This window comes from Tetrao urogallus (genome assembly GCF_951394365.1).
Source record: "Tetrao urogallus genome assembly, chromosome: 5".
NCBI classification, from domain to species: domain Eukaryota; kingdom Metazoa; phylum Chordata; class Aves; order Galliformes; family Phasianidae; genus Tetrao; species Tetrao urogallus.
In genome coordinates this window covers 51,937,394-51,955,534 of record NC_136818.1, presented here as the reverse complement: position 1 = coordinate 51,955,534, position 18,141 = coordinate 51,937,394, and the positions used below count along the sequence as shown (strand labels likewise).

At 40.5% G+C, this 18,141-nt stretch overlaps 1 protein-coding gene across 2 annotated transcripts in view; it reads left to right on the top strand.

The window, feature by feature from the left end:
- The window catches only part of LCOR (ligand dependent nuclear receptor corepressor), a gene marked incomplete at both ends in the record, with an annotated part of 46,839 nt that extends 33,569 nt beyond the window's left edge, over positions 1–13,270 (top strand). The window contains 4 exons of one of the 2 annotated variants that reach the window (XM_079536516.1): positions 1,815–1,947; positions 6,386–6,673; positions 9,405–9,498; positions 12,301–13,270. In XM_079536516.1, coding sequence (XP_079392642.1) covers positions 1,815–1,947; positions 6,386–6,673; positions 9,405–9,498; positions 12,301–13,270 — 1,485 coding nt within the window. Of the gene's footprint in view, positions 1–1,814; positions 1,952–6,350; positions 6,674–9,404; positions 9,499–12,300 lie in introns of both variants that reach the window. The other variant, XM_079536515.1, reaches the window with a different exon arrangement.
- Positions 13,271–18,141: the final 4,871 nt, after the last annotated feature.

Here is an 18,141-nt window from a genome sequence, read left to right as displayed (position 1 = left end):
CTCCTTTAATGCCTCCTTTGACACAGACCGATGGGTTGATGGGTTTGTGCCTATCCTCATAACCTGGAAGGGTAGCAGAGCTTGGCTGAGGGTGGCAGTCAGTGACGGGGACAGATCCTGCCTGAAACTTCATCAGACGTGGAAACACCGTTTTGAAAAAGGGAATGGAAGTATGTTTTGAGTCTCACCTAGAAGATAACTCTACCAAAAATATTTGGTTTACTTTCCACGTGTGTTTTCACTGTGAAATCCTGTACTGACACCTCATATTTTGAGTATCAGAGAACTGTAAATGTGTGCTCAGCCTGTTTATACAAAGCCTGGAGCCACAGCATGCTGCTACGGGCGTTCCTGGCACAGAAGTGAACGCTCGTCTTCCACTTTGAGTTCCCAGCCTTCTGAGGGCTAGCTTAGAAGTGCTGGCCTTTCCTATGGGAGCAAGCCTGGGTTCTCTCTGGTATAGAAAAAAGGCTCAATCTGTTTGTGAGACCTTTAACTCTGCACAACTATGCTTTCCCAGCGAGCGTGCTGTTAAGCTCATCTCTCACCTCGGTCGCTGTACTCATCTGTTAGTTTGGCACAAACTTCTGCTTTCTTTGTAGCCTGAGATGGGTATCCCCTTTTCTCTTTCAACAGAGAACTTTTGGAAGCTGGTAAATGACAGATCTTACGGTGAAAGCCCGTGCTGTACAGGCCAGAGTCCACAGTGTCCATGTGATTGCCCTTTGCACGTAGTTCATGTGACTGCTGCGTTCGTTAATTTACTATAGGCTGCTTATGTAACCTCCTTTCATTAAGCCTCTTGGAGCAGAGACTTACAAAATTAAAAATGACTTCTTGTTTTCATTTATTGTGAATTATAAGTGAATTGCCAGCTCTCTCCTCCTTCCCTTTTAGTCCCATGAGAACATGAACCTGAAATCAATTTGTACGTTAGAGGCCAGAAGCTGGCTGTAGCCAAGGTATTATGGTAACTGATACTATGTAAAGGTTAACAAAACAAAACACTCCCTCAACCCAAAGAGAGGTTGTGTATGCATTCCTTCAGTAGGTAAATACAGGTAACTTCAATATTGCTTAAAATGAAAGTGGGAGGAAAGGGCCCCAAAAGGGATTATTCTCCTGCGCGAGAGCAAGGCGTTAAAATGAAAGAGGACAGAGGAGGGTGGGTGGGGAAATCCAGGCAGTTGTATTTGGTATGTTTGTAACCATTGTCTTCCAGTTTCTCTTTAATTATCCTTGTAAATGACTGGTTCTGAAATATTCTGGAGATAACTTCCAGTCGTACAAGAAAATGAACTTTAATTCATTGCGGGTTTTGCGAACAGTGAGCTTGCATTTATTTCACTAAGAAGTCACCGCTGCTGAGCCTCTTGACAGAGGACCTTGTTTGTTGCTGGTGCTTGGCCATTTATTGCTCGGTTCACATGAACACTGTGTGAATGAAGGTGAATTTTCTCTGTATTTTGCCCTCGGTGTTTTTTTCTTATAGAACCGAACTTAAGAGCCAAAGAACAAGTGTTAGATATGCAGTTTGCAGCCAAATGTAGTAAAATACAGAAACCTTCCTTCTGGTGGGCTGTTATTTGCCATAACGCTATCAAATCTTCCAGTCTTCTGCTGCATTTACAACAAGAGAACAGGACAAAGTACAATGTTCTGGAGCAGTCAGAAATTCGAGTTTTGATTTAAATAGATACAACTCTGTGCTGAGTATCTAACAAAGCTTCGAATTTAGTAAACTGTGCAATGCCTAAGGAGCTTTATTTGTTTTGGAGGCAGGAAGATCTTACAACTATTAAATATCTTTGCAGGAGCACTTAGTCTGTCTGGATGAGCCAGCCTCGGAAGCTGGACAAGAAGCTCTGCTTAGACAAGAGCAAGCAAAAATCATTCGTTTTGAAAGGCAAGCGGAAGAGTTCCTCAATGCAGTCTTTTACAGAAAAGGTTGGTTTTAATGTGGGGTGAGGGGGGGAGTGACATCTCTTGCTGGTCTTTTTTGCATGTGACGCAGGTGTCAAAGATTGGATGTTGAAATTGTCATTGTATGGTCAGTACTTTTCAATTGCAGTCTTCATTTATCAAGAAAATTAAATCTCCAACAATGTAGCAGTACAGCAGCATGGTCTTGAGAGAGAAGAAGAGAGCATAAGAGCTTTAAGCCCAAAGTAAAACTCTCCATGGGAACACAAGTATTCTTACAATTATTATTCAGCTCTTATCCAGCAGAACTGCTGCTCTGAAGCCAGTGTTTAGGTGAGTGAGCTGTAAAGAGGAGCAGTGGTGATGGTAGCTGGGAGATATATACACGCACACAAACACATAAACACACACATATATATATATATACTTTCTAAAATTAATTTATTGGTGGGACCTATATTAATTTTTAAGAAGTTAGCAGTCTTCTCACTCTGGTCTGTGGTGATTTCCACCACCGCCTGCCCCAGCAATCCACAATCCAAAATATAGTTGGAATAGTGTGCAGGGGTTTATATGGAAAATTCAAAAGGGAGCAGCACAAGAACTGGAAAATCAGTACTGTACAATATGCTGAGAGCAATAATGGTAGCTCAGTGTTAGAAAGTCTTGTAAATCTGTTCTGGAGAGTTACATCAATTAAAGCTCACTGTTCAGAAGGCGTGGAACTCGCTTCTCTGCTTTCTGTCAGCCTGAGAAATGGGAATCCAGAGGTTGCTTCCAAGTGCATCCTGAGTGGAAGTACATTGTACTTATCAGGCTAACCCACGTGTGAGAAAATCTGCCAAATCAGTAATTCCAACCTGTCTGCTGGGGGACAATACAAGGCTTCAGTTTAACAAATTAGAAATTGCTGTAGCCAATCTTCAGCCCATCCTCACAGTAACCAAAATATTTAAAGGTGTTTTAAGCAGATAACAGTATTTTAGCCTTTCTTTTATGACTCAGATGAATAAATACAAATATATAGTATGATGAATTGCATGAAGTATAGCATGTAGGATGGTAGGAAGGGTAGTTACTTGCATGTTACTACCAATAGTTCAGATAATGCTTTTATTCCAAGCCTGCCTTTTTAGTGGCTTTTTTTCTTTTAAAGGTAATTTTAAATTTATCCCATCTCTCTTTTAAATCCGGAACCAATTTAAGAAAATAAAAAAATATGTAGAGTGTATATTTTTTTTCCATCCCAGTTTTCTGGTGTAGATGGAAGCTGTGAAGAAGTGCTTTTTCAGCGCTTCCAAATGTTTTGTTAGGTATCTCATCCCTTTAACAAAAAGCATAACTTTGTGTGTGAGCTGTGTGCGTACTTCATGAGAAACACATATTTCCTAAATCATAGGAAAATTGTTTGATGCTTTCTGTGGTCAGGTACAGAATAAGAACTCGGGAATCATTTTAGATTAAAAAAAAAAAAAAAAAAAAAAAAATTCTCAAAGATTCTTAGTTAATGTGTTCTTGGTTTCCCTTCTCCGTTCCAGCAGAACTGAGCTTGGTGCAAGAGTAGTAAGGGAGGGGAAGGAGCCTGGCAGGAGCTCAGTTCTGAGTCCTTTATGCATTGTTGTCAAGCTTGGCTGTATTTAGATTGCTTAAAATGTTATTCTAACTCATGCCACTGACACGAGATCCCCGAGCACAGTCATACCAGAGGGAACACAAGGAATGGTGCAGTTCTGATGCTCCTCGTTGCTCAGAGGTGCTTGGATCTCCTGGCTTCATGCCAGTAATTAGTTCCTTTTTGTTTCCATCCTGACTGCCAGTAACATTTGAGACTGCTGTTTTGTAGTCAGTGTAGGTCAGGGAAGATGCAGATGCCTGTTGCATGTCAAGGACATGAATTCGTGTGCATAACATACAAAGATAATGAGCAATATCAGAAAACTTTCAGAACAGGCTGCCCAGTAATGCTAGCTGCTTCCTTTCTGCTCTGTGCCCATGGCACTCTGACCCAGTAATTCTATCAAATGTTCGTAATGCCAGTGAAAGCAGAGTGGCAGTGCTTAGTTCTCCATTACCTTAATGTTGTGACGTGATAGGACTTTCTTTTGGTAGTTTAATGAAATTATACCTCTTTTTTGGTTGATGTTTCCCTTTTGAAATTTCTGTGTAGGTAAAATACACAAAGGCTATTGAGTATTTAAAGCTGGGTTGTATTAATTGAAATAACTTACAGTAGATAAATGTTGGCTGTGTTTATCATCTCTGAGAATCTCTATGCCTTAAGTTAAAATTTCTTTCAAATAAATGAGATATTTGAAATCAACATGAACGTGTGGTTGATTTCCAGTGATGCTGCAGAAACACCAGCAAATACTTTGCTTTCACTTTTGAACAGTTTTTATTCTGGACATTTAAAAATCAGGCTTTGTATTAAGCAAGAAGCCTTTAATGTGCTGAGTAACTACCCTTCTGCTTGCAAGTTAGAGTCCTGAATTAGTAAGCTTATCTTGAGTAGCTCTCAGTAGTTGCTCTTTGCTGCTTCTTTGAATTAGCAGGATAGAAAGATGCATGCCTGCAAGCATATACAGTATTTTCTCCATGAATTTGGAAGCACATTCAGCTGCAAGCTTTATTGGCTTGTATGTATATGAATGTATGTGCACAGGAAAAACATGATTCTTCAGTAAATGTAATCTGTATAGATCTCAGCATTCATTTCAGCCTGACATGTATACACTGCAAGCACGTGTCAAATGGCTGGAATCAGTGTGATCAGACTGTCAAGCTGTGCTCTTCTGGGCTTCCTTACAGCTTCTCACGTCCTTCAACGGGTCATAATAGAGAGCTTAGAAAATGGAAGACATGTCATACTTGCTGGAAAAAGTTTCCACGCTTCTTCCCTGTTACAGCTCATGTCCTCGTGAGTCTTTAGAAAGAAAGGGAGGGTGTAAATGTACATAAATAAGTTTGGCTCATCTCGTGGTGGCTTCTTAAAACTTTGTGTTGTGTGCTTAGCAATAAAATATCTCAGACTCAGCAATAAAATGATTAACTATTTACATAAACATCCCAGAAATTTACAACTACTGTACCACTGTAAGATTATACACAATGACTGTATAAGATCTTAAATTTGAAAACCTGTGCTTAACAGGAGGGAATTGTAGCTCAATAAGTACTTAAATCTCAGTGTGGTTTTCCATCAGGAATCACGGTAGCTGCTTAGTGCTGCTCTTAGGTTTATGGGCAGCTCTACCCTCAGTCCCTCATGTCACTCATCCTTAACAGATACTCTGCTGCTAGTTGTTGGATTGCTGTATGTTTGTCAAAAATGGTGGTGAAAGGCAAATTAACACTGAAATGCCCCACAGGTGATTTTGCTCCATCTTGATTCTGATAGCTCCATCTCGATAGATTGCCTTTCAACCTAGCAATTAAGAAAAGTAAGCACTCTTCTATTGTTTCTGCCTGAGTGCAAACTTCAGATTTATTTGGTCTTCCAGCACACAATTTTCTCTCTGGAAATAGAAAATCAAATCTTCTGAGAATTCCATTTCAGGAACTGTTTTTAACAAACAAACAATGACAGCAGCAAAAGAGCTAGCACCCTGATTTGTCCGAAGAAAACACACAGTGCTTACGAGGAAATGGCAGGACTTGGAACCTGTGACGCAGGAGCTGTGGCTTTGCTTTGACATAATGAATTGCTACTGGTCTACGACAGTCATTTGCATTATTACCTTTGTGTTGCCCATACACCTGAATACCTTATGTATTTCTATGCTTTTTTATGGGGGAGAAAAAGAAAAAAAAATGAAACTTCTAACTGTTCCATTTCACGTTCTTACCAATAGACTTAGCAGCACTTCTAGAAATAGAATTACTTTTCATTTGACACCTCTTGGTTTTTGGCAAAGTTCTTTGGGTAACATCTCGTGCTGTACTGTAATGCAGTAGTAGATGAAATGAGGTGGAAGGCACACTTGATCTTCATTCAAATTATTTTGAAGAATCAAAACTATAGAGCTTCATTTCCCAGTAATTTTATAGGGGACTGCTGCAACTCTGCTCTCCCCCCACCCCTTCCTATAGTTACAGGTAAGTTACTCAATTCTTCCACTGAATAACCTGTTCAGTTTTTCATAATGAACTTCATTACTTGATGCTTTTCTTTGTGGTTCCAGCACTCTTTTCCACTTCCACACCTTTTAATGGTCTGGTTGGATATACTTGAGAACAAAAGATGAGACTGCGTATTTTTCCTGGAAAACAGTTACTTTGAAAGTTTGTACCCGAATTAGCTATGATTCTTGTTCAGATATTCCAAGAGTGAAGTACTTATTGTATAGAAACACATTTATCTTTTGCTTGCTTTTTGTTTTCTTTTTAAAATAACCAGTGACTTAATATAAAAGCTGTTTTATTTGAAGTGCTTCCTTAAAAAAAAATTCTCTGATGTTTCCAGACAGTCCTAGGGTCTCTGACCCCAATATTCCCCTAGTGGCCCGTGAGATCATGCAGCGAATGATCCGACAGTTTGCTGCTGAATATACCTCAAAAAATAGCTCTACTCAGGACTCCAGCCAGCCCAATAGCACAAAGAACCAAAGCCTGCTGAAAGCATCTCTGGTCGCCTCCTCTCCCACGGCTGCAACTGCTCAGAACCCTGTGCTCAGCAAACTTCTCATGGCTGACCAAGACTCACCTCTGGACCTTACTGTCAGAAAGTCTCAGTCAGAACCTAGTGAACAAGGTAGGACTGTTACCGGTGTCTTGTGTCCTGTGGCAATCCACTCCTGGCTTTCTTGTTAAAACGATGGCAAGTTTGCACTTTTACATACAGTGTAAGTGGAAAAGCAGTAGATGTCGTCATGGTGAAAGACTGACTAGCTAGATATGGCTTGCAGAGGAGATAATTCTTGAAAGAAGGTAGGCTCACAGACACGAATGATTTTTGTGAAGAAGGGCAAAGGGGATGGACGTGCTCTGACCTCTGGGAACAATTGTGCTGCAGGGAGCTGCGAGAAATAGCTGCTCAGTGGGCTGTGTGCTTGCTGATAAGGTGCTGTGGTCATCAAAACCTTCCTGAAGATCCGTGCAGAATCCAACTGAAGGACTGGCTGGATTTATTTTCTCTCTGATCACAATGTGAAAGTAGTCAAATTTGGTGAGAAATTGCTTTGTGACGGCTGGCTCGTACATTTGGAAAAAGTCTGTTTTTTTTTTTTTTTTTCCACCTTAAAAATAGACTTGTTCAGCAAAGCACAGATTGAGTGACTTGTAACAGTGTTGCAGAGCTTGTTTTAAGGTGAAAACCTTGCTTTCCATAAAAAAGAAAAGTTTTTAACAAGCAAATTCTGCAAGTGATTTTTGTTAAGTGAAAGATTTTTTTTTTTTTTCCTGAAAATCTGGATTAGAGGTTATGATAACTGTATTTTACTGAGAGGATTCGAATTAACCTCTTTTCCCTTCTTTAGTAATGTGATTAAAAGTGCCTGAAATCATTCTGCTAAATACAGTGTAGACTGTGCATCCTCAAGCTGTCCAATGCCTTTAAAACAAACGAATGCCAACAGCAAAATAAAGCAGCAAAACCCTTTAGCTCGCTGGTACGTGGTTGTAAACATTCCTTCATCTTGTCTGCATGTATACAGATACCCTGTATCTGTAAGAAGGTTAATTTTTATGTCCAACCATGTTCAGATTGGACATCTGGGCACTTCTTACACTTCTAGTTATTGCCACGTGTCAGTCACAAAATTGCATTGAAAGATTATATGGTACTTTTTCTAAGTGAGGATCTGTGCCTTTAGTTGATGGGCATTTATTTCTAGCTAATGGTATTGCAAAGCAAATGTAATTCACTCATGTCTTTTTTGCATGTATGTTTATGAATGTTAAACTGTTCTGATCTTGAAGCTCTTCCCCAAAAGGGAGGAGAGAATTGGTTCTGTGTTTGGTTGTTTGTTTTTTTTTAATTTGAGGTTAAGGAGAAAGTATATACGTGAACTGCTCTTAGTGGTGAAAAAGCGTGGAGATGATTTATAATGTTTTGCTCCTTCTTGATACACACGTGTTCCAATTCAGTAACTTCTAAAGCGATCTGTTAGCTGATGTAGTTGTTTTTCCTAATTTTCATAACTGGGAAGGGTTTTGCCAAACTTTCTAAGGAGGGATTTAAGAGGCTGTCACACAGACTGCTAGGGCAGCTTTTTGGTGTATTTCCGTCCTAGAGGGCTGAGGGGAAGAAGCCAGCTTGTGAGCTCAGGGCATGGGACTGCTCCTGCTTGCCCTCAAGAACCCTTCTATCAAAGGAGTGGGGATGGAGCCCCTGCCTGAACTCTGCTGCTGATGTGTCCCCTTGAAGAGTAGGTGCTGCTCCATCCCTCCCTGTGTCCCGTGGCTGGGTACTGCAGCGCTCAGAGGGAAGGCTGAGCTCTCTGCTTGCTTAGGTTTGGGTAGCGAGGTGTTCCCACATGCGGTGGGTGGAACAGCTTTCTGTAAGTCAGCTCTGTTTCACTGCTTTTCTTGTGGGTTTTTTCCTCCATATGTCAAATGAGAACTTGAAGCAATCTGAAAGCCATTCTTAGATTGTTCTTGTGTTTGAAGGTACTTGTGTTAATGAGCAAGTAGCTCTGAAACATCTCTTGTTTGCTTTGCCAGCAGCTTTCATTTATCTTTGCCTCGTAAATTCCATGTTTCAGGGTTTCCAGGAATTTCAGATGGCTGTAGTGCTTTTAAGGCAATATTGCCTTTATTAAAATGACCAGAATTTGTTTCAGTGCAATGGGAACAAGGCTTTTTTAGCATGAAGCAATCCCTTTGCTGTTGCCTAGAAATGCAGAGTTTATGTAAGGGCTCACAGAGGAGTGCAGGAGAGTGCAAGGAAGTGCCATTAGTGTGTGTCCAAGGGAGAATGGGAGAAGCAGCCTATATAAGTGTGAGAGGAGAGGGAGTAAAGCGACACAGTAAAGGGGAAAAGCAGCGTCTGTGCCATCAGGAACCCAGCAGGGACACAGGAAAAACAGGACGAAGCTACTTGCTGGGGGAGGAGTCCAGTGCTATGTGGGTGCTCCTTTATTAAATTAAGCTTCCCATATTAAATTCCTATGTTAATCCAAATCTATGCAGGAAAATTGAAAATAATATGTTATGTCTCTCTCTATATGCACAACACTGATTTAATGCCTCCTGCACGTAAGTAATTTGTAGTATCTCATGCCTGAGACTGTGTTGCATCCTGAACCATCATTTGTAGGCAATTATTTATTTTCTTGCCCTTGTAAAAGATGCCAAATTTTGTTGTGACTTCTGAGGATTATGCTGGTCATTTGTAAGCCAAATTATGACCAAATCCCAGCCTTGAGTCACTGAAAAAAACAAGATGTTATGTGCTGAACAAGACGTTAGCCCAAAGAAGTGGCTTTGTCAGCATGACTGATTCTGTTTCTTCAAACACTGAAGCAATTCTGTCATTTCTACAGACGGCGTGCTTGATTTGTCCACTAAGAAGAGTCCTTGTGCTGGCAGCACCTCTCTGAGTCATTCTCCAGGATGCTCCAGTACTCCAGGAAATGGGTAAGAGAAAACGACTTTCAGTGACGTCTTATGACCGTGTTTTTAACTAAAAATGTATGTTTACCACTCGTCAAAACTAACTTATTTTTGGTGTTAACCTCCTGGAGTAATGTGCCTTTCAATGTGCCTTTTGGTGAATCCCTTCGTCCCACCTGCCAAATAAGGGTTGTTGCAAATTGAGACCAGTTTACCTGAGGTGAAGAGCTCTGCTCTCTGTTTTTTTGGCCAGCTTAGTTCTTAGCCAAAAGCACTGCCTGCTTCTTGGATTCAGTGGAGAAGTAATATCGGTCAGATGTCTGAGCACTATTGTTTGTTTTCTTTTTTTAAATGCTTTGCAATGTGACTTAGATTTTGTTTCATTTAGATGGAAGTTAACTAACAAAGAAGCTTATTTTACCAGTAGCAATAATTTGGATGATGAACCAGAGTGATTTGATTTTAAATCACTGCATGTTCTGTGTTTCTATTTTCTTGCACAACCTTAAAAAAATATATATATATATCTATGCATGTAAAACAAATAGAGAGGTTGGGTGGCAGTGAAGTCTCCTAGTTCAGAAAACTCAAAGTATGGTTTGGCTTTTTTTGGATTTGCAATTGCACTGAATTATTTTTTTCTAAGGAAATACAAAATGCATGATGTGCTACTCCTGCCTTAATTCAAGGTGTAGAAGAATGCTATCAGTGGTTACTTGTAGATTTCATGTTTCTAGTGGTCACTTTTGCATAAATTTGGAAACCCTTTATTGTAGTTAGGTTTGAATTGATTGTACTGGAGAGGTGGTTTGTGAGTAAGAGGGGTTTTGGGTGTTGATAGGAAAATTTTGTTTGGAAGCTGCTGTGAACTACAAGGTTCATTAGTGAAGCACAGAAACAGAACGTGATTCATACTACTATTTAATTGCTGGATTTAGACCTACAACAGCATTTGGAAAACTTGAATTTTTAAACTAACAACCCACTGCCAGTGCCAACCTCATGTACTGCTAACAACTGGTTTAACTGTTGCATTTCTTTGGGGAAAAATACTGCTGTCTGAGAGTTTCTCTCTTCAAGATTACATTTCCCATTTAATATTTCTAGAAATAAAATACTTCAGTCCTTGTTTAAGAGTTAGCCTGAATGCTTTTGCACAGATCTTGAGCATAATCCTTCCCCACCTTTTCAGAATTGCATCATTTCCAGCTTTGTTTTCTTACAAAGACTCCATCTGGAATCTGTCAGAACAGCAAGTTGTTGGTTTTTCTTCCCTGTGTGTGTGCCTGAAGTAAGAGCTGAAATCCAACACAGGGAGGGGTGGCTTGTGGGTCAAGAGAGGGTGCTCTTTACTGGCACTTGTCACTTGTACAGGTGTGTGGTAGATGATGGCTTAGTCTGTTTAGCATCAAGGAAATCTGATGTAACCTTCTGTTATAGTTAGCTGTCAGTATGACCTTCCTTTAGGTGTAAAAAAATACAAGTGTGCATTATGATGCTTAATACGTGCTGTAGGAGGGATGGAGGATATGCAGTAAGTTCTCTGGAATAGCAAACTTATTTGTCTGGATTTTGTTCTGAATTCATGCTGACTCCTGTTACTCACTTCAGCTATGACCTATCGCATCCTGGTGAGAAGCTAGCAGCATATATGTTAAACACTGTGTGTGTTACATGCCAGGTCCTTTCAGTGGATGCCTTTGCTCTAAAGATTTATTTTTTTCTGATCTTAATGTGATGTTAAAAACAACGATGTAGCTTTTCAGTAGCATTCATCCTGTAGTTAAATAACAGAGATCTATCTAGAGGGCTTTGCACCAGCAAAGTCTCCCGTAGCGTTACAACACTTGTAGCCTCTCTTAATGGGTATATCAAACTTGGGAAGGGTTGGAGGTGGATTGTGAAACTAATTTCTGGCTGGTGGGACTTAGTTACTACGAAGAGGTTGAGCAAGCAGTGGTAGTGCTTCGTGTCATTGAAAACACTTGTGACAAAAGGAAAATGGTAAAAAGTACATGCTTTTTTTTTTTTTTTTTTTTTTTTTTTCCTGCTATTAACCTTTGCTCTGGACTAAAGCATATAGTTTGAATTTGGGATAGTTTTTTTTTTTTTTTTTTTTTTTTTTTTTTTTTTTTTTTTTAGCCACGTTAAGCTATGTGTCAAATGAGATTCAGGCCCATGCATATATGCAATTAGTTGTTAAAAGGGCAACTTGGTAAGTCTAGTGTTCTTCCTTGTGATCTGCAGTATCCCGGCTTTCACGTTTGGTGCTAAGCATTTCTTTATTCTGAGGAGCATTTCTTCAACGTGATGTAAGCAAACATCATCCAAGGTTTCCTCCTACTCGTAGGTACTGCAGGTGGCAGTCATATTTGCATGTTGAATATGTTGCATTTCTGGCTTACTCTTTTATTACTGTACTTGTTTAGTGGTAACGTCACACCAGTAACACAGTTCTGTATAGATCTATGGCGATTGACTCCTACTTTGTAATTAAGGTGCTATTTTCAGACGCTTGCGCGAAGTCTTTTCTACTCCGAGAATTTGTGAACCCAACCAGAGACCAGCCAACAGGTTTCATTTTTCTTTGCCCAAAAAGCTTCTCTTTTTTTGTGAACAAGTTTTAAAACTGACTGATGCTGAGACTTAATAAAAAAATAAAATAAAATTAACAAATTAAAATAAAAAACAAAATTTAGAGAAAAATAAATAACGCAAAAAGTGATGTTACCCAAGCAAGGCCTTCTAATAAAGGAGTGGCCCCCTCACCCATCCCTCCCTACCTGTGCAAGTCCTGCTCACATCAGTTTCCTTCCATCCAATTAGGCGACCTGGGAGACCCAGCCAGCACCATCCAGAGGGACTACAGAGTGGTGATGGGGTACCTCCAAGAAGCTTGCAGGATGGAACCAGGGAAGGTTATGGCCACTCTACATCTCTTAAAGTACCGCTGGCTCGATCACTCCAGATTAGTGAAGAACTGCTGAGCAGAAACCAGTTTTCTACAGCTGCCAGCCATGGGCCATCTGGACTACAGAATCATGGACAGCACTTAATATTATCCAGGGAGGCTTCTTGGGCAAAACCACACTACGAATTCAATTTCAGCCGCATGAAATTCAGGGGAAATGGTGCACTCAGCAACATCAGTGACCTTCCTTTTCTTACAGAAAACTCTGCCTTTCAAAAAATGGCACTTCAAACTAAACAGGATGGGAAAAAGGACGTGAGCCATTCGTCTCCTGTGGATTTAAAGATACCACAAGTTCGAGGCATGGACCTTTCTTGGGAGTCCCGCTCTGGTGACCAGTTCAGCTATAGCTCTTTGGTAATGGGTTCACAAACGGAGAGCGCGCTTAGCAAAAAGTTAAGGGCTATCCTTCCAAAACAAAACAGGAGAAGTTTGCTGGATGCTGGACCAGATTCCTGGGGCTCAGATGCTGAGCAGTCTACCTCTGGACAGCCATATCCCACCTCAGATCAAGAGGGAGATCCTGGCTCCAAGCAACCTAGGAAGAAAAGAGGGAGATACAGACAGTACAACAGCGAGATACTGGAGGAAGCAATCTCCGTGGTGATGAGCGGGAAAATGAGTGTTTCCAAAGCTCAGAGTATTTATGGGATCCCCCACAGTACACTGGAGTACAAAGTTAAAGAGAGGCTGGGCACTTTGAAAAACCCTCCAAAGAAAAAAATGAAATTAATGAGGTCGGAGGGGCAGGATGTTTCAGTAAAGATTGAATTAGATCCCCAGGGAGAAGCAGCACAAAGTGCAAATGAATTGAAAGATGAGTAGGGATGTTGTAGAGTGCCAATTACTTTGCAAACTGGGTGAGCACTACTGCATAGTTCAACCACCATTGAGCACCCCTCATTCTCCCATTTACTGCAATGCTCTTTTCCTTGCAGTTCAGCATAGACTTGTGTGGACACAAGTGAAAGGCGTGCTCTGAATGTCACACTTGTAAATTTTTTTTCTAGCCTGATACGGAGCAGATTCCCTCCTTCACCTGCCCACTTTCCCTTTTTTACTTTCTTTTCTTTATTTTTTCCATTTGCCTTTTGCATGTTTCTCTGTAATAGAGAGTTGAGTTACCTCATAAAGATTGCAGGTCTGTGGAAGTGGACATCTTGCCTGTACAGCCCACCTCAACTCCCGCTGTTGGATATTTTTCACATCGGTCTTTATAGAAACGAGTCCACTTTGTTAAACTGGTAGCCTCTTAAAACCAGGGTTTTTGAATGAGAATCAGACTGTCGTTCTTCAAAAAATGTTTCAGAAATTCTTTTTCCCCTTCCTTTTCTTCGATCCAGTTGACTTAAAGATTTAAGCTAAATCAAATTATGTAGGAAAGGCACCTCTCTTGAACTCGGAGATTTGCTTTTTTGGTGGCTAATCAATTGGGTCTAATTAGGCTCTCTGCTATTTTCTTTCTAAATTCAGCATGCTAACCATTCGCTGTCTGCTTAGTGCTCACCCGGAGGGGAGGGGAGGGAAAACTTACAAACACTACCTTCAGAATATGTCAGTGAATTATTTGTAACACTACCTTCGCTGTAATTTTGTTAGATATTTTTGAAGGGTGATATTTGACTCACCTGCTTGAGGATGTAGCCTTATCTCACGGAAGACAAGCTTCTCATGGTCAGGAGCAGTCAGGGTACACTAAATGATGTATTAGGGTATGCCTCATCGTAACAGAATTAAGGTTCTCTGTGACCTTCATGCTTTTTACAGACTTGATTCTGAGTTTACTAAACTACGTGGTTCCAACAACTAGTTTAAATGACTCTAATCTGGGGATGGGGGAGGGGGGATATATGTAACAAACTACTGTGATCTTGTGCAAAAAGAAAGAAGAAAAAAAAAAAGCCCACTAAACAGTGATCTCAAACGTTACAACCTCAGTAGTCTGCCCAAATATCCACATTAGTGAAGGAGCTTGTTAATGTTCAGGGAAGAAGTAAAACACTGGTAGCCTGACCTGGTTCAGGTTCTGTATCATATCTAGCTGTAATACTGTCAGGGTCGAACACTCAATGAATGGGTGTTTCCTTTTTAAATATTACAGTTGCCAGTAGCAGGAAATAATCAAAGTCCTGCTTTTTTTGTGTTGTTTTTATTTAGCCTATTTTGATAGTGGTTCAGCACATGCTGGAATAAGCATTTGAACACCGTAGAAGCACTCCTTAAACCACAGATCCTGTGTTTGTTTGTTTGTTTTCCAATCTTAACGATATCTTCATCGTTACGAGGAGATCCAGGATGAGTTTTGTACAGAACTTTTCTCTTTGATACTTTCTGCGGGAGTGGTCAGTAACCAGGTGGAGCTTACTGGACTTTCCACAACGTGACCAAATCAGAATTGCTGGTTCTTCAGGTAGAAACAATTTGGTCTTAATCTGTGCAAAAGGTAGATAGAATTACTGCTTGTTTTCCCCACTTGCACAACCAAAAGAAGCATCGGAGTTTTTGTGTGAGAGCATTAAGTGACGTCAGTGATAGAAAATGGTTTCTAAAAGCTCACGGGAGGATGGCCTTAGGTAGTGCTAGGGGTGCTGGATGACCTCGGGAACAGTCGTTTCTGTTAGCCTCTCCCCCTCCCCAGCAACTTCGGATTTTCAAAGGTTAGGCACACCATTGCTGTCATTCTGAATATGCACTGCTCGTTCTTGAAGCGGGCTGGGCGTTTGGCCCCAGCTATCCTTTGTTTTTGTTTACTTACTACGTTGTAGGACTCAAAACCTTGGTTCCCCGTAGCTCTCTAGTTGTAGTGCGGCGTTTCAGCTTTGAGCTGAGTTTGAGCTCAGTGGCAGTATGAGAACTCTGCAGCACGTTCCGGTGTAGCTGAGGATCGCAGTAAGGTGCGGTTACACTCGTGGTTTCATCTGCTGTAGGAGGTTTGCTGCAAGCTTAAAAGAAAAAGAAGTAACGCAGTTTTACTGTTCAGAGAGGTTTAACCTTTTGCAGTTGTCTTTATTTAAGCAACATGAGTTGAGTTTTATAAAAACTTGTCACTGTAGTGTATGTGGAGTGCTCATCTTACTAACCTAAATATTTTGTATGTGTATGTTGAAGTGGGTGACAATCGTGCAGCAGAAGAATGGTGTGCCTACCCTTTAATGCTGCAGTTTTAAAAGAGAATTTGTCTTGTCATTTCAGACTGTAGGCTAAGAGTTGTAAATAGATAGTGAGAAGTCGAGTACTCTTTATTTGCTTTGGTTAGAAAGTGGATATTAAAAAACAGAAAAACAAACCAAACGCGTAACTTTCTCAGTTTAAATGTCCTGAGACCTGAAGATTGTAGTACTCACGTCTGCAAAGCTTTTAAACACAACACTTGATCTGTGATAACTTGATATTCAGGTAACCTTTCTTTTTCGAGAAGCTTTTTGAACAACCGTATTTCCTCCAAAGGTCTCTGCTGAAAAAGGAAAAAAAAAAGAAAGAAGTGTAGATTATTTTTTAAGCACTAATTGCATTACGTCGGTAACTGCAATATAAAATAGCCATTATTGTTTTGTGAAGCATGGTTGAGATTAGTTAGTGGTCCCTTTTTAAAATTTCATGAGCCTCTCAAAAAAATAAAAACAAATTTAAAAAAAAGCTGCTGAATATTCAAAAGATATATATTTTACCTTATTGTAGGTTTTGTAAATTTAGTCTGTAATATTCAGGTGCACCTTTTAATGTTAACGTTTTGTTTCAAAGTCCCACCCGATGTGTTTTCTCCGAGGTGATTCATCACGTGAGACTGGGATCACTCCGAGTGCTGCAGTGATCACGAATATTTCCTTTCCTTTTTCACTACGGATTTTTTACGGGCGCTTTCAGTGTAGCTAACTAGTGGTAAATGGGATCATTTTAAATATATGATTGGGATTAATGTTTGTCCATGAGCATGCTTGATTTTCTGCTGACCAGCAGTTTGCATGGCCAAAATCCCCGGTTGACCATATTTTGGTGTGGGAAGGTGTGGTTCACTGCTGTCTTTGTAGCAAAAGCCTCGTTTCTCATGTTATTTCTGCTAAGTGGATGCTTATGTTACTTGGATCGCTTGGGCAGGAGCTGAGGTTTAGAATCTTCCTCCTGCCGCCCTTTGAGATCGCGTTGGTGTAACGTAGACAAGCCGCAGCCCTGGAGGAGCGGAGGCGTCGTTAGGAGGAGGCCTTTCGGGTGCTTTTTGTCACTGGTTTTCTCTTACTCCCGAGATCGTCCAGCTGGGGTAGTGATTGGACTTAACAGTATTGTGTACTGCGTTGCTGTAGCTGAAGAAGCCTGACAGCGGGAAACTGTGAATAATATTTGTGGCAGTCTCTGAAAACTAGTTTTTCAGTCCAAGTATCATGAAGGAGAATCCCTCTCCCCTACCCCCATCCTAGAAAAGTAATTTTATATTTTGTGTGTATAAAGTTTTAAGACTCAAGTTTCATATTGTACTGAAGTTTAGGTGTCGCTTGGTAAATCTTTGCTGCAGCATATAATTGAAGATGAGTAAGGCTTAGTGTGGTAGGGGTCCTGGTGTGGAGTTAATTATCGTACAGTTCTGGTGAGAAAGCCCAACATGTATGAAATGTCTTTTTTTTTTTTTTTTTTTTTTTTTTTTTAATTTTATTTGGACTTGTAAGATGTAAAAGTGCTTTTTTAGAACTCTGACCTATTACAAACTATTACCTCACTTTCAGCCAGCTGGATCCTCATTCCACAGTGTTGTAGGCATTATGGCGGCTGTAATGCTTGAGTACAGCCATAGAGTTGAACGTTTCCAGTTGGGTATTGTAGGGACGTGTATCTGGACTTGCTTTTTTATTTCCATCAGAAGGCTTTTTGTTTTTCCCCAGTCATTTGCTAATGTTTTTTTAAAGGCTCAAGATGGTTTCCTTGAGAATTTCTCATTTCTTCCTGCTAAGTGGGGATGAATAAGGAGAGGTAGCTACACGAGCGGTGCATGTATGCCTTTGCTTTCTCCTCTTTGCAGATCTCCTAATCTGACACTTGTATGACCAACCTTATTGCTTGACCTGAGATTGAGCTCTGAATTCTCACTGAAATGAATGCTGTTAACGAATGCAGGTGTACAGATGAGGTGGTGCCTCTAGTAGGGAACATATTCAAGCAGTTCTTGTACCATCCTTTTTGTGGAGCTTTCTGGTGCTCAAGGATATTCCCGAACATGAGAGGCAGCTGCAGCTGTGTTTAGACCGGTTGGGAACAGTCAAAGAACGCTCTGTGCTTTGTCTTGTGGCAGGCCAATATTGGAGTCTGAGTATTTCTTTCTGAGGACCCAAGGGTACATTGCCTTCCCCCAGGAATTCACAGGAACCGGCAACGTGATTCAGAGGCTGTAGGGCTGAGTAAGCTTTGTATAGGTTGGAACAACTTTTTAGTTCTGATTGAATTGCTTTTTATATCATCTGCAATGAGTGTTATACAGGCAAAACTGGAATTATCGTGTTTCTTTTCAGTTTACTTTGGATTAATGCTCTTAAGATGTCCTTGAGTCTTAGCAGGAGAACACGGTGCCCAAGCAGTGAAGGGAACACTGCGCTGTTCCCTCGTTTCTCAAAAACAGCGCGGCAACATTCTTGTAGTGTAAAGAGCTTTTCTTCAGCAAAGACAAACTTTTAACTCTTCAGTGTAAGAATGCATGCACCTCTTGCAGTCCC